The following is a 24,980-nucleotide window of genomic DNA, read 5'->3' on the forward strand; positions in this document are numbered from 1 at the left end:
ACTTTATGGCCTCATCTTTTTCATAAACTTGACAAAAGAGCCTCCTCAGAAGGATAAAGCCACATCTCTATCAAAGGCTAATTAAAAGGAGATACAGTAACTTGCAAAAGTATTTATACATAAAGGTTTGGTTTTGGTTTTTAATGTTCTAAAATAATAATCTGAGTGGTGTGGCTTTCATTTGGTTTCACCCCCTTTTACACCGTCACCCCTAAGTAGAATCCAGTTGAACAAACTGCCTTCAAGAGTTATGTATGTAGTAAATAGGAGTCCATCTGTGTTCGATATATAAATACATTATTTTCATAACAATTATTACAAGCACAAACTAGTGACCAGGCCAGAAATCTAGGTGTAGTGATGAACCTTCAGAGACATATAAAGACAATTACAAAGTCAGCTTTTATCATCTCAGTAACATTTCTAGGATTAAAGGACTAATGTAAGATCTAGAGAAAGTCATGTTTATCTTAGTTGAAATGATTACTGCATTATAGTGTCTTTATAGGTTAACCTAAAAAAAAAAAGACAGCTGCCTTGAATGACTTTGTAGCTGCAAGGACAATGATTTGAGTGAGGTGAATACAAATGGACAAGATAACATATTTAAGAATAAACATTTTTTTTTCAGCTAAATCTCTTCCACTTTGTCAGTTTATCATCTGAATTCTTAATAAAATGCTTTAAGATTTCTATTTGAGACATGAAACATGATAAAATATGTAAAGGTTTAAATGGTGCGAGTACAAGAAGGCACTGTGTCTATAGTTTTGAGACAATTATTAATTTGTAGTTTGTACAAAGACATAAATTCAATACAAATCTAAAAAAGATGAAAAAAAAATCATTTTCTGAACAGCACAATTTCTTTATTGTTCTCGTTAGGACAACAAAAGACTTCAATGCAAACAGTTTCATTCATATTTAGTGCCAAAACTTTCTCCTGAGGCTCCTATAAGTACACTTAGAAAGAACAAATTACTGAATTACCCATGACGATAATAAAATGATAAATTGTCATTTTCTAATCAAAAATTAGATTCAAAAATCAAAAATATAAAAACAGCCCTGATTTCCAAAAAAGAAGACAAATATCACCATGTGGACAGACAAGCCGTATCTGCTTTTACTTTAAGAAAATAAATAAATTGAAAATGTGCCAGTTTTTACATCAAAATTTCAAAGATGATAGTTTGAATAGCTGGACAGAAAATGCATTTCTGTCAGCAGTTTTTTTTTTTAGCAGATATGTGAATGAAAATATGTTTACAAATATTATGGCATTGAAAATGGAGTGTTTCTAACTAGATAAGAAAAGCTCAAACAACAAAAATATTACATAGTAAAGGACAAACCTTGGCATTGTTCAATCAGAAAGCACCGTATGAAACTCCGTGTCATGCAAGTTAAAGCTAAATCTTGCACATCAATAACATCTTAAGGAGAATTTTTCCTGTTCTTGGACATAGTAAATCCAGTTCCAGTCGACTTTTGAGCTTGCCTGATCCACTTCTGAAAATACTTCAACTCTAAGGCCCTTGCAGCTCGGACAGAGGGTGGGTCGAGCTTGTTGCTGTAGCGGAGGTCCAAGTGGTGAGCCCCGTCAGGAATCATAATGGAAACTAGAGACTGGCTTATGTTGGAGGTGACTCCACCAGCTGACCACGGATCAAGTCCGCCGTTGCTAGAAAATACATAAGATGCACTGAGAATTGCACGCAAGGCACAAAACCATATAAGAGCATTATAACATCTGTCAAGCAACACAATGCAGCTGAATCAAACAAATAGTTTAAATAAAACTCTGAGTGTCTCTTCAGGGAAACTTGAAATGAGTCATTATTGGGTCTTTCAGTTAGATAATGACTCATAAAATATGGACACATCAATACAGAAATAGTTTTATTTCACACAAAATCACCAGTCTTTCAAAAATACTTCAGAAATTGATACTGGACAGTCAAAGAAATTGTGGAACAAGGAACAGTCCAGGGTTCCTCTCACTGTTTGCTCCAGAACTGCTGCATGACCAGTCTTCAACCACTTCAAATTAAGAGCATGGACATAAACATCTTTTTGAAGATTTCTTAACAGTTGATAACCAAAACAATAACGCCCATGTCAAACTTTAATTTACAAAACAGCCAAGTAGATTATTAGCGCATTAGAATTCATCTGGAGAAGAAAAAGTAGGGGAAGCTAAGTGCACTAAACATTGTCAAAATTAGCAAAAGCATTGAACAAAGAATTAGCTCTTGTGTTAGCACATTAGCAGAAGTGTGCCTACCACTGCTAAGCTGTTTCCTAGAGGTGTGAAAAGTTGTGCAATGTATGGACGGAACAATCTGATTAGTTTCAATTTGCCTGTGGTAAAAGTTGTTTCCTCACCTAATAAACCCAAACACACTAAGCAATATTTACTTATGGTCTCATACCTGAAGATAATGTTGCTATGGGAACCAATCTTCTTTCCTCCATAGACCGTCCCAGCCCAATCGGCTCGAGGCCTGACGCCAAAGACGGAGTTACACTCATCAGAGAAGGCCTGGAAGCTCCACTCCTCTGGTTCAAACATGTCCTGGACTCCATCTGTGCACATGGGCATCACCATCTCTGTGCAGGCCTGGGGTGGATGGATGAAACATATGTTCACTCTGAGAGGCAAACTCACCCACTGATACCCCGGAAAATCCCTAAGGTGTTTTACATACCTGGAAAAACCAGCCGAGGGCACCAAGACTGCTGGTTGCCGTCTGAGAAGTGTTGAGGCAAGGAGCGTTTCCTGTGTAGTTGTAGTAGACCTTCGCTGCTTGGGCGACACCGTGCAGCAGCTGCTCGTCAGACACGGTGGCGTCGAAACCAAGATACTTGCACACCACCTTAAAAAAAAAAAAAAATCAGCATATTTAAAAAGGTAACTTCCTCACCTTGTCATGTTTTATCATGATTTAAAACCCAAATGTTATAAGTTGATCTAGTTCTATTCCATAACGGTAAATAATCCAGTTCATGTCTCTAGTATTTTCATTAAAAATGAAGATAAATGGTCATAAAAATGCTCAAATGTTACATACTACCAGTATGTCATTTTCTGAAAACTCTGAATTTGAGTTTATTTTTGTCCTGACCTCGTTTCTATTGAGGGCCACATTTCTGTTTCTTATTATTGAATGACAATAAGAGCAAATATAAATGGGGGCTTTATTACTTTGGATATTCTTTTGGGTTCTATTGTAACTGTCTGGAGGAGTCCTTCATTCACTCTTGGTGTAATTTTGAACGTCTGCCATTCATTGGGAGATTCTCCACCGTTTCATGTTTTCTTTATTTGTAGATTTTGATCCCAAAGCCTTAAAGATGGCCTTTTTACCCTTTCTGGACCGATATACGTCATTGTTTTGTTTCAAACTACATCTTTGAGGCAATTGTAGTTTCTTCATAACTCAACAAAGGTGCAAAAAGCTATTTCCGTGTATTACCAATGTTTGTAATCAAGTAAACAGATACTATTGTGAAAGAAAACTTAGTCAAAAATTTTTGAGCATATTTTGCTTGCTTCGTTTAATCAGACAAAACCCGTTTCCATGCAAAGCTGTATTGGTTTCCTAGCAGAACATACCACTGACAAGATGTGGAACCCTGTACTGTTTTTACGGGACAACGAAACCAACGTAATGAGTTCTGTTCCTTATGCCTACGGAGGCTAAAAACTGTACCAGAGAGCCCCATTTCCTACCCAAAATAGTCAGGTGTGGAACAACTAAGCCTACAAAAGGTACAAAACAGCGAAGGAGTGAAATGAAACCAAAACAACTGAGGTTTGTTCACAACAAAGTTTTGTCACCTTTTAAAAGTTCTGTGCGAGTGAAAAAAATTCAGGCATCCAACTCTCTTAAATTTAAGTTCTTTACAAGACTAAAGAATGCTTTCTTGTTGGCCATTAAGTGTTTTTCCACGCATAAAGGTGGCGCCTGATTTGCATATGAAACTCCCTGGAATGAACTTGAATTTATTACTCTAACCTTGGCGTGAGAGAAAAAAAAACAAACAAAAAAAACTCTCCATGTATTCAGACAGAACAAGTTAAATAATTCAAAAATGTAAAGGCCTAAATCTCGTCCCTGCTGTTTTGTTTGACTCGCTGATTTCTCTGCATTATTAGCGTGAATGATAAATATTTGCGTTTCAGCTCCTGTTTGATTTCACTGCGTGTTGTTATGGTTGCGGCAGCAGAATTGGCAGCCGCTGTTGTTCCGCACCTTTTGTGAGGCAGAAAAACTGGGCTCTCTTTATTTTTAGAGGTTGGAGGGGATCGGCATCAGAGTGGAGTTTGTTACCAAGGCTTTTGTTTATGGGCAGGGGAGGAGTTGGTGGTCGATGGCTGAGGAGGGCCACAGACATGTCCAACTAAAGATTTATACTGTGGAGAGAGAGAGAGAGAGAAAAAGAAAAAAAACACTGCAATAGCCCCAAAGCATCTTCTCCTTACTTTTCAGATAGGATTAGTTTTATACATTCATCTCTGCCAACAGATTTCCCTTCTCTAAGCCTTCAATACCCCGTTCTCACACTCACTCAGATAATCACATTAGCTTTGTCATTAAAAAAGCTCCTCTTTGCACCCGCTGCCTAAACCGCTTAAACCACCCATAGGGGTTGCATACATTAAGAGAAAGGAGCCAGTAAAACCTCAAAGTGACCATTTAGTGCTCATTTCACATGATGAAACATGACGCTTGCGGATCCATTCAATGGCTCAATAATAAATAACAGAAAAGTATCAGACTGGTGGAAAAATGAGGTTCCTGCGGGCAGCCCAGTGAGGAGAGAGGAGAACTTGGTGTAAAGCATGTGAAATGCCAAAAAGTATCTCAATAGACTGCACCCAAACAATGGTGCAAAAGTATTCTTAACTTTTTTTCTTTTTTTCCACATTTCATCCACACGTTTATTAGGATTTTACGTGATAGGCCGGTACAAAGTAGAGAAATACAAATCTGTAAAGTGTGGCCTGCATTTAAAATGGTAAAAGGCTTGTACTTGTATAGCACTTTATGAAATCCAGAGCACTTAATAAGTAGAAGAACTAAAGTCAAGGTGAAAAAAGACAGAAAAGAAATTAAACATAATATTCAGTCGAGCCAGGCGGGAGAACTACATATTTCCCAGTCCAGTCTGTACCTGGATTGGCCAGCGAGGCAGCGGCTGGAGGAAATTGGCTTCGTAAGGATAGTCCACCATGGCCAGATTCACCCAGGTCTCTTGAAGCCAGCTTTTAAAGCTCACAGCATCATTCTTGTTTTTCAGAGGGGAGCATAAACTGAACTCTTCTGACAGCCACTGAAGACCAGATACTTGATGAAAAAAAAAAAAAAAAAGTAATTCAGTTAAAAAATTTCCCAACAATGTGAAGCAATATTTTTAATGTTATTCATTGTGTGATTGTTCCCCCCTGTGGTACAAAAGGAAAAAAAAAAAAAAAACTAACATAGCTTCCATTAGCTATTACAGTTTGAATGTCAGAAATGTGCTGCTACTCTAAATGTAAATGAAACATCCATTATCTTGTCAAATCAGGCTGTTCAGGTGAAAAGTAAATACTCATTTACTTTAAAATATTCACAGAAAAGCTGAGGCACATATTTGTGTGTTTGACGCAGCAAAGACTCTTATGAAAATACAAAAATCCGTTCTATGCAAGAATCCTTTTTGATATCTAATAGTTATTCACCATTTTTCATAAGTCTCAGAATTATTATTTTTATTATTATTATTATTATTATTATTATTATGCGAACGTCCGACAGACCCGGCTAGTCACTTTTCTGAAATCCTTTTTAAGTTCATGTCCTTCTGTAAATGTTCAAAATACACTTTAAAAAGTTACATCCTTTTATAGAAAAATGCTGTGGGATAAAATAAAAAGGCACTAATTCCTTCAGGGTACTACAAAACAATCTGACATGATATGATTTATTTCCTACAGATAATCCAGCTCTTGTAACTCACCAGAGGAGGAGACGTTATTTATGGCCTTCCAAGATCTCCTGATGTTTGCGTCACAGTTTTTGCCGCTTTTGGCAAAGTCCTGCGTTACTATTTTATAAAAGTCTCCACATGGCACCATGTCAGGGAACTGCCATATTGGCGCAGACGCTGCCAAAGCCCTGAAAGCCAAGAACAAACAGAACTGAATCTATTTCTTGCTCGAAAACTTCACATCCATTTCCCTCTGTCATATGTGGAGAAGATTTGCAAACACAAGGCGAGTCGTAAAGGTGGACGTCAAACGTTTTTCTCAGATGTTTAAATATCAAAACATGAGGCAACTTGTGCATGACAACCTTACCCAACAACAATATTTGGATATTTCATCCTGAACCAGCTGGAGAGCATCCCTCCATAGGAGCCTCCGATGGCGATGACAGGGCTGTTCTGAGCACCCGGTACAATGGTCTTGATGTTTTGAATCAGCACAGCAAAATCTGCGAGGGCCTGCTCCGATGTCAGGTAATTCAGGTGTTTGACGTCCTGCATTCAGAGTGAAATGCTTTTAAATTAAGAATCATGTGCAGGTTCTTGACGTTAACTTTATAGATCTGTTTTTATATGCAGACTGGTGACTTGGATCTTAACTCACACTGTACGAGTCTTGACCAAATGGCAAAGACTCTCCATAGTAACGATGTTCTGCGAAAACCAGCATGGCGCCCAGCTGTTCGGCAACTTCCCACATGAAGCCCTGAAAAGCAGTTGAAGGTTTTACAGGAGGCAGTGGTACGAACGTTTTGCCCTGGTGGCAAACTACTGGGAGGGAGGCCACAAAATTCATTAAATTAAAAAAAAAGCAAATATTAATTAACTGTGAGCTTTATTTTCCTTTAAAGTTTTACCTGCTTAACAATAAACACTTTTTATGAAAACTGTACATCATTAAATATCCCAAATATACAAAAAAAAAAGGTTGTTAAAAGAAATAAGGCAATTTCCAATTTTTAGGGGGTCATCAACTGTTTTCTGTTTTGTTGAGCAATTTTCTTTAATCATTCTTGACTTACATTCTTGACAGGGGCTGAACAAAATCAATTCAAGGGCCACAAATAGCTCCCCGGCCACACTTTGGACACCCCTGATGTAAGGCTAAACACTACAAGTATGCAGTGACACATCTTTATATTTACAGTGTTGTTGCAGAACCAGGTGATGTCTCCTTCATTTCCGGTGTAGAACAAAATAGGTCCATTTGGCTGCTGCCAGTGGTTGTCAGCCACAAGGTATCTCTGCTTAAAAGTGCCATCTTGGAGGAATCCAAAGTGATCAATCTGTGAAAGAGAATAACAGGTCAGTAACATATTGACTGAAAGCAACAGACATAATTTTCTTTATCCCTTGTTTCCACAAAAAAAAATATAGGAAAGGTATTTTAAAAGTTTTTGCAAAATTTTTGCTTTTCAAAATCGAATATCTTTAGAAAGAAAATGGCCACATAGTATGATATATACAGTATTTTTGTAACAACTCAAGGAATAATAGTTATTTCACTGTGCTATAAAATGGCACTATGTGGCTGAAAAACACACAATACTGCTGCTTTAATAAAAACTGAAGATTTAGCAGGGTGTCCACTTTTACACATGCCTGTATTTTCCTGAGTTTAACCGAGATTTGCCAAGGTTAAGAGTTGAATTTACATCTTTAAAATGTCCTGAATAATTGAGAGTTTTCAAGGTCGTAAATCCTAAGTTTTGCCTCAGCCTAAATGCAATCTCAATGTATCACGGTCCTGTAATAACCCCAAAGTCTCCTGCGCTATATCAGTGCTCCTGATATAACAAAATGTTTCTATTCCTTTGCTCCAGAGGTGATAACAGAATACCATCTAATAAATACTTCTGGTTCAAGGCCAAAGTCATTTTTGTTAGATATGTGAAATCGTCATTGACCCCCCTCCTCCTCAAACATATATGGAGCCTTTTACCTGCCAAAGAACATAGTATATTTGCAATAAATGTCAGTTTTGCGCCTAAACCTGCTACATATTTTTGCACATTGTTATTACAATTTTACTTTGTCTTTCCCAAAATGAGAGAAAGGAATTTGCCTTGGAAAAAAGAAAAAAAGATCAACAAATAAAAGCGAGCAGGGTGGATGGTAATAAGAGGACAAGTGAGTCAGATCATCATTATAATTTTCTTTTCTAGCAGAAAAAGGGTCTCTGTATTCAGAAGCATGAACTGATTACAAATTGTGAATCTTAACTCTGCAATTGGACTGAGGATTTAGACGGCATCATGGACGGCAATTTAACATCCAATTTAAATGCGACTAAAGGACCAGGCTCGTGTTTACACTGAGCCTCTGTCTCATTTTGATCATCTGTGCACTGCTCAGAGGAATGTGTCTGAAACACAACCTGGATACTTCAATTACCTGCACAGCTCCCGTCACTGGCGGACAAGACACTACAAAAGATGGCGAGGAAACAGACACACTGAACGTAATTTATTAGTATTTGTGCTATACGAGTAGCTTTTGATCAAATTTATTGAGTCTTTTAATAGTCTGCAGTACATTGCTAAAGTATTTATTGGTATAAATGCTGTAGGCTTAACTACTTCTGAATACTTTGTGCCATTTCGACCTTTCAACTTTTACCATATTCTGCTCATTCAGGACATTACAGCTATGTCTTTTGGCATTGATCTCCACAACAGTTAAAGAAATATTCAGCTTTTTGTGATCATCTTGGGTCCCACTGAAATTAATGGATGAACTCCTAAGCTCATAATTTCTGAAAGATTGTACTAAAAACATTGTGTTATTTAAATACTTCCACATGCTTTCAGCTAGAGATGCCATTCAAATATTAAAAATGCAGTCATATCATGCAACTACTCCTGTTTGTTTCGGGGGTTTTTTGTATCCCTTACAGATTTTATAAAATCCCTCTTCAAGTTTTTGCTCATATTACGATCAGTCTTCTGTCTTCCAAACCAAATTCCAACCCTCATTTGCCAAAATAATACATACCATGTCTTGTACACTATAGCCATATTTACTATGGTAAAATTCTTGCAACTACAGATGCTGGTATTTTACTGTAAAATATATATTTTTTCAAACAGTGCAACAGCTGCTAGGAAGGATCTATGATAACTCTCCTTTGTGCACATAAGATGCAGCAGTCTGTCACTGAAGGAACTCCAGAGCTCAGCCACAGCTTCATGCATGAGATAGGGAATATTGGGGAAAAATATAAGTTTAAGGGGTACAAATACTTTTACATGTCATCTTATTTATATATTATTATTATTCAGAAGAAGTTTGCGCTTTCCTGACCAAATATGGTCATTAAAATGTCCAGCAGCTAGGCTTATATTCACGTTTAGCTCCTTTTTTCCTTCTCTGATAGAGCCATGAGATAAATGTTCTGTATAATCTGAAGATCAGATGAGGAGAACCTTCTGGCCACACTTCTCAAATGTAAACTGCTCTTAGGTCACAACCCCGATTTTGGACTTTAGGGTAATTAGCACCAATTTGTAAAGAGAAATGCTGGAACCATTTAAAAAAAATGCCACATTAGTTCCACCTTCGTTGAGCTCTGAAATATCCTTTGACGAAACCTCAGGGATTCTCGGCCATCTTCTCCTTTCAACCGTATTTTGCCTAGTTTTTTTTTTTTTTTCCTGAACAAAGGCTTAGCTTCATGGTGAAGACGACCCCATGAGGTTTCTCTGCAGTTTGGCCCCTGAAACAGCTTCCAGCACTTCATACAAATGTTTCTGTTTTGTTTTTACCCCCTTCTATCGTCGCTCAGTACACTCCTTGGTAGAAACAAAGGAGGCAGGGTTTTTATGAGCCAGTGACAGTAAAAAGATTCTGGGGGCCTCAGTGTGCTCATTCAAGCCTCAATTCCTTCACTTGGCAGCGTTTTCGAGGGTGAAGGGGAACGACTATGAGACGGTTTAAAGGAAATGTTCTGCAGTTTGGCTACAGAGCCAACTGCTACTGGCCCAACATGCTGTAACATGTGGACAAAGAACTTCAGTTACTTCTTTTATCAAGAATTTCTTACATTTTACATTCTTAATTATTTATAACTGTGTTCAGAGGATTTTAAAGAGTTGCTATCCAGTTCCAGGAACCGGAAGGTGAAAATACTGTCAAAACAAAATCTCTTTTTATTAAATGTGGATTTAGAGGGAAAAAAAACAACAACCTCTTTTTGGAGTTTAGTGCTTCAGCAAAAATGTACCCCCATACTCAGTATGCACAGCACACTACCTGTAAATCTGGTTTCATAACCCACCCAGAACTTAATAACTACTGCCACCTTGTGGCCAAAGCAAGTATCTCCTATTTCAGTTGAATTTAATAAATATTCAGCAGGAATGCGGAGCCTCAAGTATTAATATGTAGTAAAAAAAATGTTTTGAATCACATTGGTTTTCTTATGTGACAGAACAAAACAAAGTAGTGCATAATTGTAAAATTGAGATTTTAAGTTTTTAATAAGCTGACTAACAATCTGCTAAACTTTTGCTGTACCCATCTGTCAGGTTTGCACATCTAGAGACCAAAATAATTATTTGTCAAAGAGCTAAATCTCAGTCTGAATGGAGAATATTAAGGGATAACAATGTTTAAGTCTTTCCCTTTTCAGTTTGATTTAGGTCTGGACTTTGACTGGGCCATTCAAACACAAACAGGTTTTGATTTAAACCAGGGGACTGCCATCTGTGGCTCCAGACATTTGGACATCCCACAAAAGCTCTTAAGTTTGGCTAAAAATTACAAAAACAAACTCCAGCTTTTAAATATAGATATACAACAAATGTGACTTAACATTTTTTTGTTTGAATAATTGTGTTGAAATTTCACAACAGAATGACATTAAAAGTACCAATATGCTGTTCTAATTTCCGTCTTCAGGTGGAACATGTTTTTAACAAACATCTTGTAGAAGAAAAATTCATCCTCTTTTTACAAAAGTTTTAAGTTTTTCTTTATTGTAAAACCTAAAAATTGAAATAAAATGGCGGTTCATAACAACAAACTTCCATAATATATCTTTTCTAAAGGGTCATGTAAGACTTCTGGCTCTAGACAAGTTTTATTTAGCTGGACGGGGAAAAAATGACTCTTTTAATGGTGAAGGTCGCAAACTCACAATCTAAAACTTTCCATGCTAATTCTGGCTGTATTTATACTTTACAGTTATACTATCTGAGTTACTCTAAAATCCAAACAAAATATACTGATGTGAGCAAATGTGGACAAATGTACACATTAAAACAAATACTTTTGAGAGGAACTATGAGTTTGAATATTTACTACGGCAAAAGTTAAGATGCAAAATTTGTTTTCTACCCTACAGAGTCGCAAAGTAAACAGACAGACCACAAGTTGCAGCTAACTCTAGCAGTTAATTTTAAGGATGCTAAAGGACACTTCCATTCATTGTCTGATGGCAGACTGCAGCCAAAAGGATTTCCTGATGACAATTGCTGGCACTGTGTTCATATCAGTCAGCACTACAACGTGTGGAAAAAAAAAAACAAAAAACTATCTTCGCTTCCAGATAACAGAAGACCCGACAGGTATTGAAAAGAGGTTAACAAGGGTCTTATTTGTTGTACATTTCACAAAGAAGCATACAATTTCTCACTGATTGGCGAACAGGAGTTCACAGGAGACGAGACAATGGGGGCATGGGGGCGTTAGGAGTGAGGAAATGGTCTTTATCTTCTTGTCAGCTCGGTTGATTAGACAGGATGCTGTGGGCAGGAACAGGTGTGGAGCATTGTCCACACATCCAAACATTGTTGAGAGCGGAGACCTATTATGAGTGTCTTTTGTAGTATCGGGTTTGGTTAAATTTACGTTGGATCCAATGCACTGTAGTATGTTTCCAGCTTTTGTAGGGGTCTTCAGTCCGAACGGCCTTCACAGATGTATTTGGACGGCTCCAGAGTTCACCTCAACCAAACCATGACCTTCGTTTCTAGGCAGTCTAGAGTTTGCTTTTTTGGTCCATGTCAGAGTTCGATTGCATATTCACACCTCTCCAAATAAACCTGACTTTCAAACTAGAGTTCAATTAAAGCAGACTAATCAGGACTGGTGTGAATGTATCACTGTGTTTTGCACATATAATCTAGAGCTGCTTTAAGAAAGCGGCATAAACTGTGCTAGTTGTAATCATCTGAGCAGAAACTAGACATTAAAATTTTCTTCCAATCAGTTAATGCATCATTAGAGCTAATAGGACACACTGACAGCAAAGTTCTTACAAGTGGAAGTTGTTACTGAGAGAAGACAAATAAAAGTTTTTTATTTTTGGTTTCTGTGAGATGTTAAAAAAAGGTAAAGGACAATGCTTAAAGACCTCGCTGTATTTAATATCAGACTCATATTGGCTGCTATTTATGTTGCTATATCTAAATGTGGAGTGAGAAGTTTGCAAAAACAGGAAAGTGATCTGTCTTTTTCTGTGGAATATTCCAATTCTGTATCTTGTGCAACATTAGCAGCTATTGGCTATCTTATTGAAATCTCATAGATAAATTAGGGATTTTCCCATTAATCCAAACAGAGACTGATGTGTACAAGTGTAAAATCACATAAAACCACAAAACTATGACATTTTTACTTAACAGCATCAGACCTTGGAAATCTCAAAGTGATCAATGTCTAATACAAACCCTTAAAACAACAGACAAAAACAACAAAAGACAGATAAAAAAAATACAAATTAAAAACAGAATAACAAAAGAAGTATTGTTGAAGTTTTAAATCTTTTCAGGTATAGGTGTCTTTATCACATGTAAAAGAATGGCCTTTTTGTAAGTTTATATTTGGACTGCACCCAGATGTTTCTTGTTTTGACTAAGAGCAGATGTGCCACGTACCACCGCACACCGTCCGACATGTAATCTGAATCTCCGTGAAGTAACGATAAATAGAAAATGTGCAGCCTGAATGAAGATCTTTCAAACCCCCATGAGAAGTAAATCGCTTCATATTCACTGGGCCCCGGAGACCTCTTTAGGCAGACAGCCAGGCAGGAGGGTTCCGGTGCTGCTGGCAGGAACAGAGCCAGTTGTGATGGCTTTCCCTTCACTACCGGAAGCCAGATGGAAACACCTATTGTCTTCAGTCACAACACATGCACTCCTATATGTTAGAGTAAAGTGGGAACTTTAGAAAGCGCAAGCTCTGTAGTTTTTTTTTTTTTTTTTTGTAAACAGTAAACAATGAAACCAAGAAGAGCAGAAGAAAATAGGATGAATTTGATTATTTAAAAAACAGAACTCTTAACCAATGTTCATGTAGTTACATAATCCTTTGATCTAAATTTTCAGACTTTGATGGAATTCATTATAACTTGAGGAAATTTAAGCGCATGTAAAACATTTGACAAACTGGATTTTATCTTCTGTGTGTTTCATAAATTCTGAAATGAACAAACAAAACCTGAAGTTGACTTTCAATTTGATAGCTGGGTGATTTCTGGATAAACTATTCCTTAAACTTGTGAAATCTACAGATTCTGTATGTTATACCTGTATTGTTTTCTAATACAAAGAATCATAATGTCTAAGCTTTTTTGCTCCTAAACTGGATCCAGTTTAATAATAAGTCCAAGTTAAAAACCTGATCTAAGAGGGTTTAGCCATAAAGCTCTGAAATTATCCCTTTTTTTATTAGGTGCAAGTATGCGTTTTTAAAAATCTAATTGATATATAAATATGAACAAAAACAAGTTTTTTATGTGGGCAAATATAAGATGAATTTTGTCAGCTGAATAAAAATCAACACAAAAATGATTGTCTACAAATGAATGTTTTCTATCTTTGTGATCAAACCACACAACTTTTTCTGTATTTGATGAAAAAAAAAAAAAATCTAATTCTGTATTTTCCCTGATTTTTGTACATATAAGAACCTTGAACATTATAGTGTAAACAACGAAATACACCGTTTTATTTTGCAAGTTTGGGTCATATCTTCTTAATAATGTGGAGGTTAATACCAGATATGCTTACGAAAGAGCACATGTATGCAAGTTTCCTACATATAGGTGTCATTGTATCTCCCTACTGAAGTTAATTAAAAAAAAACTAAAGGAGAAGTGAAAGAGAAAGAATTAAAAGCGGAAGACATCAGCAAAAGAATAAATTTAAGTAGTCTATTATTTTAAAGGTTACGTCCAGCAAGAATAAATAAGAAAAAAAATATTTTTGAAAAATCACTCACCTTTTGATCGAAGTACAATGTTTTATAGCTGATGGGAGGCTCCGTGGTGTAACGTAACCCTCCAAGTCTGGTGAAAAGTTGTGACTTTAGAGAGGTCACGTGCAAACATGCCAAACACAACGTTACGATGGAGGTAGCTGCAATTGTGTCCAAACTCCTGCCTCCGGCCATCATTCTGCTCCTGGGTAAATCACAGCCCTCGGTGTGCCGATCTTCTCCGTGGTCAACACTGCCGCATGATCTCTGCTGCGATTGCAATAAGTATACTTCTCCCGTAGAAGGCAGGAAGTGAGATTCCCCCTGTCAGCAGGTCCGGAGAGGTGTTGCCATTCAAGCCAGTGTCAACTTAGCATGTGAGCAGCGGTTGAAGTCCGCTTCTGAAGAGCGCACACCAGGTGCCAGAGTCTCCGGAAGTACTCAACTAACACTGCTAGGTAAGCTACCGGAGATGTAAACACACAGCAGATGGCTCGTATCAGAAATAGACAAGAATGAGCGTACGCCGCATGAGCGTCAGCGACGTACGTGAAGTTTGCAACCACCTTGTGAGGGGCAACTTTTAGTTCAGCCATAAAAAGCTACAGAGAATATTTCTGTTCTAGCAGTTGTGTGACTGTGTGCCCTGTTTTGATGGTCCTCTTTTTTCACACACGATATTTCATGAATGAATAAATATACAAAAGCAAATAAACAACAAAAAAATCCTCCACTTTCTGTTTTCAACATGCTGAGTCGAAATCATTAACATGGATAACAATGTAAGTTCTAAATATACATTCATATTATTATTCTAAAAAAAATTGAATATTATTTTCTGATATGACAAAAACTGATCCAAATAGTTTCTCAGAACTATAATTTCAGAGATCAGTTATCCTGGAAGTAACATCCATTAAGCAACAGTTTTTGACAAACTATAGAAAGTTTTGTTCTTCCTCTGACTTAAATAAGGGTAAGCTTAGGTGCATGTAAGCATACTGTTAAATTTTGGTTTTAAGATGTCCATTAAAAACTATTTGAAAATAAACTTATACTTTTTTTTCGGAAAACCAAGAGATTTAAAAGTGCCACTCACAAAATGGCCGACGAGTCTTCAGACTGAGCACACTGCGACGTCTAGTCTGCTACCATGCAATGGTTGATGGGAGTGTGAGTTCTTTATAAGAAAGATGCAACAAATTCCAAAGTTGATTCAGTAGTGCTCAGAACTTTGATGCTCAATAATAGAGCCAATAATAGAGCCCTACACATTTATTTCATTTCAGTGTTACTTACTACCCTAGATTACATTTAATAGAGTTGTCAGTTCATTTCTAACCAATTTTATAAAGCAGAAAAACTTACATGCCAACTCTAAAAGCCTGAAAATTTAGCATGACTGTATATTTTGCTTTGTCTCATTTTTTGGTAAAACGTGCAGAGAATGAACTGCTTAAAATATTTTTTAAAAACTAAGAAAATCTGGCCATTACAAGCAAAAATAACAACACAGGGCAAATAGTCAATAATTAGTGTAGCTGTTTAATAATATACACAGTAATTTATGGATTATTTTTGTACACAAAAGGAAAAAGTACAACAATTCAAACAGCCTTTCAGATGTAAATCCCATTGAAGTTGACAGGAAGATGTAAAGAATTAAGCACAAGTATCTCCTCTTAAACCTAAAGCACAAGAAATAACATAACTCTGGCACTTCTAGCAAATGAGAAAAAAACTGAAGGTACAAAATCATACAATAAAAGTGCCAAGATGTACTACAGTAATAAATCTGTACAAGAAAACACTAAGTGTTACAGTTAAAAAAGAAAAAGAAAAAAGAAAACAAAACTAAGTGTGCAGTATATGGTATTGTGCAATACAGCAGCCTGTAGTTATGGCAAATGAATAAAAGATAATTTTAGACACTACCATGCTGACGACAAAATAAATTCACAGAAAGCATAGTATGAAATACAACAAGTTATATAAAATTACATGGACACACCCCCTTGAAACTATTTCATGACCAGCACTGACAAATGCAGTAATATTCACGTGTATGTTAACGAAAACAGCTGACAATCATAAAGAAAAATCTACTTAGAAGTTTCACTGATAGAAGGCTGTCCAACTGCTTCAAACTAAATCAGCAATCACTAAAACTGCCAATATACTAAAAAAATATTAATAGCGACACACAATACTGTAGGTTTTATATGTGGTTCAGTTTTCATGACATAAAAACATGTTCTAATGTTCTAGCAGCAAGTAAAAAGTCAAATTTGGGAAAAAAAAATGCTTCACAGTATGCAATGACAGGTGCAAATAAAAATGATTTATAAAATGACAAAGCTGTCATGGTGACGTGATTCTCAGAGCAGAGGGAAACAGATTTTATGTTACATTTTCAGCTTGTAATCTCCAAAATGTAGTGCTTGTAAACATGTTATTGACAACTAATAAACCCCAATGTTCACTAAAATTGTCATCCAATTTGTAACAATATACCTGGCAAAACTTTTTGCTCTCTCATAATACTGCTGGTGAATACTGATGTCAGATGAGAAATGAATCCCAAAGGCCAAACTGGAAAGTCCTGCCGTTTCTAAGCCCTACCCATATTACCCACATTATCAGTCAAACATAAGTGCATCTGAAGAAACTGGGATATGATTTTTTTTTTTAAATAACTAATCGAGTTAAGTGAAACCTTTAAAATGTTATAAATTCATTACACACAGAGCAATATATTTCTAAAAGGGATTTTGAATGTAGAAATGTTATGGCATCTTCAAGTTTTTCATTGGAAATACAACTGACGTGGCAGGTATCATGCAGAGTCGCAGCCACCTTCCAAAAGGAGGGTAAGATACCAAAAAGGCATTGCTAAAGAAGCTGGCTGTTCACAGACTGCTGTTTCAAAGTATATCACTGGAAAGTTTGGTGGAAGGACAGATAACTGCACAGATAACTGCAGCCTTTAAAGTATTGTGAAGCAAAGGCCACTCAAGAGTTTGGTGTAGATTCAGATGTTGTGGACTGACACTCCCACACATAGACGTATCCTGGGAATGTATGACAACTGTGGCATTCCTTGTGTTAAGCCACTCCTGAATCAGAGATGATGTCAGATGTGTCAGAGGTGCCTTATCTAAGGAGAAAAAACATCAAGACTGTCGTCTTTTCAGATGAAAGTAAAATGTGTATTTCATTTGGAGGCAGGAAGAGTGGAGAAGCACAAAATCCAAGTTGCTTAAGGTCTGGTGTGGAGTTTCCACAGTTAGTAATTTTTTGGGAAATCGAGTCATCTGCTGGTGTTGGAGCACTGTGTTTTCTGAAGTGCACAGTCACCTACCATGGAAGAGCACTTCACTCTTCCTTCTGCTGGCAATGTCAACTTCCTTTTCCAGCAGATCTTGACACCTGCCCACACTGCCAAAACTTCCAATCTCTGCATTAATGACCATGGTATCAATGTACTGAATTAAAAAACAAACAGGCCTGCGCAAAACCCCATTTAGACTCAATGGAGTACTGTTAAGAGAAAGATGAGAAAATATATCACTCTGTTCATAATGAATCTACATAATGTGTAAGTTTCACTTTTTAAATCGAATTAGTGATTTAAATGAACGTTTTGATGATGTTTTAATCAATTGATGTGCACCTGTTCATCCTGATCCAGTGAGGATACTGGCTTTAATGATAGTAGCACTTTTAAAAACTAAAATCAACTAGTTCCTTTGTACTGCGTATAAAAGGCATGGGAAAAACATGACCAAACTAAGCGTTGGCTTTATGCCATCTTAGCAGGACGGAGGCATTGGGGCTCAGCCATCTACGCTCTACAGTCAATGGCTACCGAGTTACTGCAGCCGGGCAGCTGAGCTCCCTTTAATTGAGGCTGCAGCAGTTCAAATAACTGATGGTTTTACCCTCTCCGGGCATTGGGGCAGTGTCATTGTTGTCGAGCTTGTTCTGCTTGGCTTCTCGGATGAGTTCGCACGCCAGGTCGAGGAAGAGTTTCTCGACGTTGTCGGACTCTTTGGCCGACGTCTCCAGATAGAGCATGCTCTGAGCCTGAGCGAAGTCTTCGGCCCTCTGCCTGAGAACCTCTCTCTTGTCTGCCAGATCTATTTTATTACCTAAAAGAGAACGGGCAAAACAAATCAGCCAATTAACGTCACGTACGTCGGGAAATGTTATTCTGAGCGCCACTCTGACAGAACAGTGTGTAACGAAACAGATGGGCATGGAGGTGTATGTGTATGCCTGCATGTGGGGGATGAATTTCAACAAAGGCTCTGAGTGGGAGTGCTTTATCCCAGAAAATTTGTCTTTTTTTTTTTTTTGACTGACATTTCACAGAAATCAACAAACAAGACAAGGGCTTTGTTTTGGATAAATTAGTTAAAAGCTGGTGCTATTGGAGATTCTATTGTTTCATACCCTGTGGGCCGTTTACTTCTGACCATGTATCAGTTTGTTACTTCTGAGGGGATATTTTGCACCTGCATTGGCAAGTAGTAACTGTAAGTAATTTTCTATAATATATTCATGGTCAATTGAAAGAGGATTCAGTGGAAGGATCCTCAGAGTTCATTTGGTTTGCTCAGAGAACCTAATCTGTCATATTTGGCAAGATTCAACTAACCCAAAAGGAAATCAAAACCAAAATAGCATTAAAGCCCATATCATGTTAAGTTCAGAAAATAATTCACTATAAAGTTCAGTTAGAGTTCATCACCTTTGCCAAAAGCAATTTTTTTCTGCCTAAAGCATCCATTAGAAAAAAGGGGGTGTTTTATTAATTTATTTATTTTTGCCAAAATCACTTTTGGCAAAATATAATTTAGGCAAAAATTTTAGGAAGGTGACAAAAAGAAATATAAGCATTTTCGTGTAAAGCTCACTCTAAAGAGAATATTTTTGAGTACATGTGTATGTAATAGGTTGCTTACTGATACCAAATGAAAAAAGAAAGAGATTAAATGACAACACATAGCTACAAAATGAGGCTATGTTTAGGAAAATGTGATTTAATCTGGAGGTATTAAAAACATTTAGTGCATTGCAGACAACGAAAAGTAGGGAGGCACGATATATTGACACTTACATTGGGATCAGCTGATATTAGTCTTTTCTTAATGTCAGCATCGGTCCGATAAATAAAACAGGGCCAATATTAATAACCAATATTTCTATTCTGTAACGGTTTGCTTCTGAGGAGGAAGGAAACAGGTTGGTGATGTAGCATTTGTTTGGTCATGTGACAGCAACAGTGATGCAGTGCAGGATTGTGAGGAAGAAGTGGTGAAGTCAGCAATGTGATCTTTTTTTTTAAAGGTGTAGAATTGGTAATGAAATATATATTTATACATATGTAAAATATATATCAGTAAGTATTGATTATCAGCAGTAACAGCAATATCAAAATTGGCCCAAATTTTCATATTTTCATCCCTAATAAAAGGCTATCTTGTATAAAAAAAGCAGGACTTTCTTACCGACTAATATAGTCACCACTTGGTTGTTGGCATACTGCTCAATCTCCTTCAGCCACTCTGGAAGGCACCGAAAGGAGTCCTCACAGGTAATGTCATATGTGAGAATGAGGGCGTTGGCACTACGGTAGTAACTCTGAGTAATGGAGCGAAATCTCTCCTGTCCAGCTGTATCCCATATCTGCAACTGGAAAAACGAAGCAAATGACACATGTCATTATCTGGCAATTTAAAAGTAAATCATTAGCAGAGCATTCTTCTCCACTTTGTAAACCTCTCTGTGGTTTTGGGTATACCTTGACCTTCTCCCCATTGATTTCCACAGTTTTAATCATGAAATCCACTCCAATAGTAGCCCCTTGTCCAGGTGGGAAAAGCCCCTACAATTTAAGTAGAAATTTAAAATTAAAAACTCTGACATTCTTGTGTTTGATAAGATTTACAACATATTGGCAAGACACAGACCTGAGTAAAGCGCCGGACGAGACATGTCTTTCCAACTCCAGCATTTCCTATGAGAACTATTTTGAACAGGTAGTCATAATCTTCCATGCTCATAATAACCTGTAAAGAAATTTTAAAATTCAAAATGACAAAATTGCTCAAAAAGGGGGGCACTGATTGAAGCTTTCTGGCTGATCACCAATCTTTAAAAAACCTGACTGAACGATTCCAATTATGACCAATAACTTTTTTCTTTTGATTACCTAAAACTGTCAGGTGTTACAAGGTTATAATACACATTCAATGCTCCAATTTTACATTATTGGGACACACTGAAAAATACACAACTGTTATGAATGAAGCGCCTTTCGTAAATGTTCATGGTCCTTGAACTTCAACACATTTCGTCATATTATAACCACAAACTTTAATGTGTTTTATTGGAATGTTTAAGTAATACTCCAAGGCCTAGTAGTGTATAATGGATAATTGGTTTTCCAAATGCTTTACTTACACAGATCTAAAGAGAAGTAGCATGCAATTGTGATTGTACTGGTTATACTTGTAGAACAAGCATTTGCTACAATTACAGATCTGAGTGATCCAAATTTATCAATATTGGCAAATGCTGAACAAGCGGCATAACAGCAATAACGGTTTGTAACATTTATGAACAGAATTTCTAGGAGCAGTCAAGTGAGGAGTTAAACATTGGGTATTGGCCCAAGCTTCCACATTGGTGCATCCCGAATATTTGTAATGCGTGTGCGTAAAAGCAGAATTTAATAAACATTAATAGAATTGTTAGGGGGAAAACACCGTTACATCTATCCTGCTCTATGGGGAGTCGTGCCTGCAAATCAAACCCGTCACAAATGCATTTCAGGCAGACAAATAGCTTGTTGCTTACTCACAAGAACCTATGTTAATGTCCTCCGCCGTAGTTTTTTTACATTAAATTAACAGCTTAAGCTTTCATGTAATATGCACCTCTTTACGGTTTCGAGTTTATTAATCCTTTACCACTGTTAAATCCAAACACCGTGGCCCGCGGTTCATGTTTAATCTGATTTAACATTCTAATCCCTGTCAAAAATGATTTATCTTCAAGCTAACTTGATACCTAGTAGAGCGAAGCTAGCAACAGTAGCTAATAGCGAGGCTACCTTGCGATTCTAGCCATTTTCGCAGCTTCTGCAGATGCAGGAGGGAGGGAAAAATCACAGTCAGAGCACTGCATCAACGCAAAAAACTGTTTGCACTTACCAATAATCACGGGGATATCCCCGGACTTATAACTACTTGGTATGCATAGGTTCGGCTCTTCAAATAGGCAAAGCAGCCGCTGCTGGGCAGGGCATAATTGACCCGGCTGAGAGCTGTGTGTCCTAGGCAGCTCAGTAGCAGCAGCAGCAGCAGCAGCAGCCTGTCTGATCAAGGAGGAGGGAGGAGGAAAGTGCACTCAATGATGTCATTAGCTTTACAACCACTCGTGGACTGCTAATCAGCCAAGTTCAACACCACAGTATTTAATAAACTATATGTCTTTTGGTTTAAAACACTGTTTGTGTTTTAAGTTTGATATATTACAAAAAGACATACCTAGTCAGAAGCTACCAACACTTACGTAAGTGAAAGTTAGCTGTTAGCTCACAAAAATGGTTTTGTCTTCTTGTCTTTGTTGCTAGGAGACATCTAAAAACCATACGTGAGCGCGTCCGCCATGTTACTAGTGGCATGTTCACCTCGCGACACTTGGAAAAAAGAAGCAGTAAAATTTACATTTAAAAATGTTTATGCATTTTTTAAAGTTAAAGAATATCTAAATTTTATTATAAATTGTGTTCACATACATAACATGAACAAATCAAAATTTTTAAATGCTGTTTATATTACATAATTATTTATTATCAATGAGTCTGCACTGCTTTAGAATGCATTTTCGGTTATAATGTATGAACATAATGAATGATAATCTGCATTTTATTCTTACTGCACTTTTCATTAATCATTGTCACACAGAAATTTACCGATGACATTTACAGCCACCAGATTTCCGTGCTTTTCTATCAAAAATGAAGTAATAAAATAAAAACAAAACAGAAACAAAACTGCCACTCAACGTCGCAGCTGCCGCAAAAGAACCCATTGTAGGTGGAACTTAAACAGTCCTCATTTTCTGTGCCCGGACACTTCTTTCGCTTGCACACATGTCCTTGACTTCCTTACGGAGAGGTGGTAGCTGAAATCAAGGACTGCACAGATTGTAGATCACAGTAAGCCTAAATAAAACAATTTAAACATTATTGTCATGGCATTATTGTCATGGTGCTTGTGACGGTGGGGAGTTTCTTATCCTAAAGGAATCCTTTAGGAACCGGTATCATAATACAAAATATGAAAACTAAACTGGCAGGCTGAACCAAGACAAAAATGAGTACCGTATTTTAAACGGAGACTTGGAACGAAAGGAGTCATGCACATTCAAGGAAAGAAAGTAATCTTACTCTGTTACACATACCTTCGATCGTAGTACATCTTTTCTGATACCTGAGCTGCATTTTCAATGTTCAAATCGTGTTATTGATGTTATTGTTACTCTTATTGTAACTTTTTGATATCTTGTGTGAGCCTTCTGGTAATGATGCTGTTGTTACAAATAAATTGCCCCAATGAGGAACAAGAAAAGATATTTCTAATTTTAAACTCATGTTATTTACTTTTTTGTAAGTTTTTGGATTATACCATCTGCCAAATGCTTTAACATTATTATGCATTTATGTAGCTTTATTCAGTGCAAAACTGAAGGCAAAGACTGCAATTGATAAGCAAAGGTAGGTTGAGCATTGCATCATGCAATATATTAAGGCAACATTTGGGTGCTATTTGCAGTCAAACCTTATCTTTATTTACTTTTCACAACACACAGTCAGATTTTCTCATCATTTAATCTGCAAGAACCAAGTGTTCTTCTGTGTATATTTACTCATGATGTTTCAATGACCTTAGCAGTGGTGTCCAAACCTTTTGGGTCTAAAAATTAAAAAAATCTAAAACCATAAACATTGCAGTATGTTTTTTTCAGGGCTCAACAGTAAACTAAGCAAACAATAATTATAATTAAACAGTTAAAGAAGTCTGAGTTTTTTGTAGGAAATCACTGTAGATTCAAAAGTTAAAGAGTTTTTTTTTTAATTATTAATAAAAAGACATCTAGTTTGCAAATTCGTTTGGGCTTGGATAAAAAGATAAAGAAAACATTCAGCTTATTCTCAGCAATGAGAATAGGATTTGGGCCACTCCCTCTAAAAAAAATGCCAGCAACCAGGTTTAATAAATTAATTAAAAGCAGTTTAGGGTTCTCCAAGTTTGTTTCTAAGTAGAAGTCTATCAAATTAAGTGAAAGTAAAAATTAGGGATTATAAAATATACATTTTTAATTTGTCAGTAATATCTGTGCTCTAATTAAAGAATAAAAAAGTCTCCAACTGCATCAACCACATTTTCTAATGGTCCACACAGGAACAATTGAAGGTGCTCCAAATGGCTCCAAGGACAGCCCTGCCTTAGAGCTTACACTACTTAGCTCATATAAAGCCAAATTTACAAATAAAAATAGCTTGGATAATAAGTGTTAAGAGCAAACTTATAAGAAAAGCAAATCCAGGAAACCACATGGTCTGCCATTAAACAAGTGCTTCAAGTCTGCAGAGTTCAAAATATGAAGGGTAATTTAAACATTGTATTGTTCAAACACTGCTGCCATGAAACCTGGTGTGAATAGTGACAGATGACAAATTATGATCATAAAATGCTTTGAACACAACCAAAACTGTCACCCTTACTAAAATAATGAAAAATGTTTTGGAATAGTTTACTATTGTCACTAGAGGGCAGCCTTGAACTCTTTGAGATAATGTGTTAAGCAGCCAGTTAAAATACATTTTGTATTGAAACATTGAAAAAGCACAATGCACCTATGGCTTCAATGGCAGCACACACACATCATCAGTAGAGGTTGACATGATAATATAGTTTAATGCTACATAAGAAAAACTTTCCTTCACTGAGTTCAAATTGGAAATATTTCACGAGAAAAATGACTTGAATGTAATGAAATGTCTAGCCTGAGATGTTCACAAGATCCGTAGCCCTTCAAACACCTTCTAATTTAGATTTTCTTTGATTTATCTTGACATGTTTATATTTCAGCTCAGAGGCTCTTTAAACACGGTGAGTAATTCTGCTTCAAATAAAGAATTATGGAAAAAGTCCTGAAAATGGACATTATTCTTAATCATTTACAGGTCAATATTACCTTAATTTAATAGTGATTAAAAAAAATCAACCTTTAAAAGTGCAATGTTAAAAATGCCATGAGGTCAAACATTTTGGGTATATCTAACTACTGTGCTGGTGCATCTAAGAAAAAACATTAGGTGCACCAGTGCAAAAAATTAGTCAAGAGCAAAAATTTTCCATTTATTTCTTATCTTCCATCCAGTTATGTAAGGCACCTTGTGGTAGCCTCCCAGGTAGCTGCAGCCCCCACTTTAAAAAAACATTAGCTTAGGCATCTTCTTCACCCTCTTCTTCAAACTCTCCCTCCTCCTCTGCGGTGGCGTCTTGGTACTGCTGATATTCCGACACCAGGTCATTCATGTTGCTCTCTGCCTCGGTGAACTCCATCTCGTCCATACCCTCACCGGTGTACCTGTGACATGATACCGTCATAATCTACGCAGTGCACCAGCACACTACTGTAGCTCACTGAGTCTTACTCACCAG

The 24,980-nt window shown here is 36.8% G+C and overlaps 3 protein-coding genes across 3 annotated transcripts in view; all 3 read right to left on the reverse strand.

Moving 5' to 3' along the window:
- Window positions 1-847: 847 nt before the first annotated feature.
- prcp (prolylcarboxypeptidase (angiotensinase C)) lies at window positions 848-14,746 on the reverse strand. The gene is made up of 9 exons (XM_007572373.2): window positions 14,263-14,746; window positions 7,182-7,322; window positions 6,641-6,742; window positions 6,350-6,531; window positions 6,010-6,167; window positions 5,182-5,354; window positions 2,712-2,879; window positions 2,436-2,623; window positions 848-1,684 (listed from the first exon to the last, which is right to left on the reverse strand). Exons 1-9 carry the CDS (start codon window positions 14,434-14,436, stop codon window positions 1,438-1,440), a joined length of 1,533 nt encoding a protein of 510 aa, XP_007572435.1. The 5' UTR covers window positions 14,437-14,746; the 3' UTR covers window positions 848-1,437.
- Window positions 14,747-15,763: 1,017 nt separating this feature from the next.
- On the reverse strand, window positions 15,764-21,628 carry rab30 (RAB30, member RAS oncogene family). Its single transcript, XM_007572374.2, has 5 exons — window positions 21,459-21,628; window positions 20,214-20,312; window positions 20,045-20,128; window positions 19,752-19,935; window positions 15,764-18,389 (listed from the first exon to the last, which is right to left on the reverse strand). Exons 2-5 carry the CDS (start codon window positions 20,304-20,306, stop codon window positions 18,139-18,141), a joined length of 612 nt encoding a protein of 203 aa, XP_007572436.1. The 5' UTR covers window positions 20,307-20,312; window positions 21,459-21,628; the 3' UTR covers window positions 15,764-18,138.
- A 3,133-nt stretch (window positions 21,629-24,761) lies between these two features.
- Window positions 24,762-24,980, reverse strand: part of LOC103152067 (tubulin beta-1 chain-like) — a 2,801-nt gene continuing 2,582 nt past the window's right edge. The window contains exon 5 of the mRNA XM_016660813.1: window positions 24,762-24,906. Within this exon, the coding sequence (XP_016516299.1) occupies window positions 24,762-24,906 (145 nt within the window). The remainder of the gene's footprint in view (window positions 24,907-24,980) is intronic.

The sequence above is a fragment of the Poecilia formosa genome, unplaced genomic scaffold (genome assembly GCF_000485575.1).
Source record: "Poecilia formosa unplaced genomic scaffold, Poecilia_formosa-5.1.2 Scaffold299, whole genome shotgun sequence".
Classification (NCBI taxonomy): domain Eukaryota; kingdom Metazoa; phylum Chordata; class Actinopteri; order Cyprinodontiformes; family Poeciliidae; genus Poecilia; species Poecilia formosa.

Excerpts from the sequence above, each read along its gene's own strand:
- rab30 (XM_007572374.2), bottom strand. The coding sequence starts at position 20,306 with ATGAGCATGGAAGATTATGACTACCTGTTCAAAATAGTTCTCATAGGA. Across the intron at positions 20,129-20,213 it reads TCGTCCGGCGCTTTACTCAG|GGGCTTTTCCCACCTGGACA; the intron begins GTCTGTGTCTTG and ends CTTAAATTGTAG. Across the intron at positions 19,936-20,044 it reads TCAATGGGGAGAAGGTCAAG|TTGCAGATATGGGATACAGC; the intron begins GTATACCCAAAA and ends TCGTTTTTCCAG.
- prcp (XM_007572373.2), bottom strand. The coding sequence starts at position 14,436 with ATGATGGCCGGAGGCAGGAGTTTGGACACAATTGCAGCTACCTCCATC. Across the intron at positions 6,532-6,640 it reads TTGGTCAAGACTCGTACAGT|GACGTCAAACACCTGAATTA; the intron begins GTGAGTTAAGAT and ends CTCTGAATGCAG. Across the intron at positions 1,685-2,435 it reads CATAGCAACATTATCTTCAG|CAACGGCGGACTTGATCCGT; the intron begins GTATGAGACCAT and ends TGTATTTTCTAG.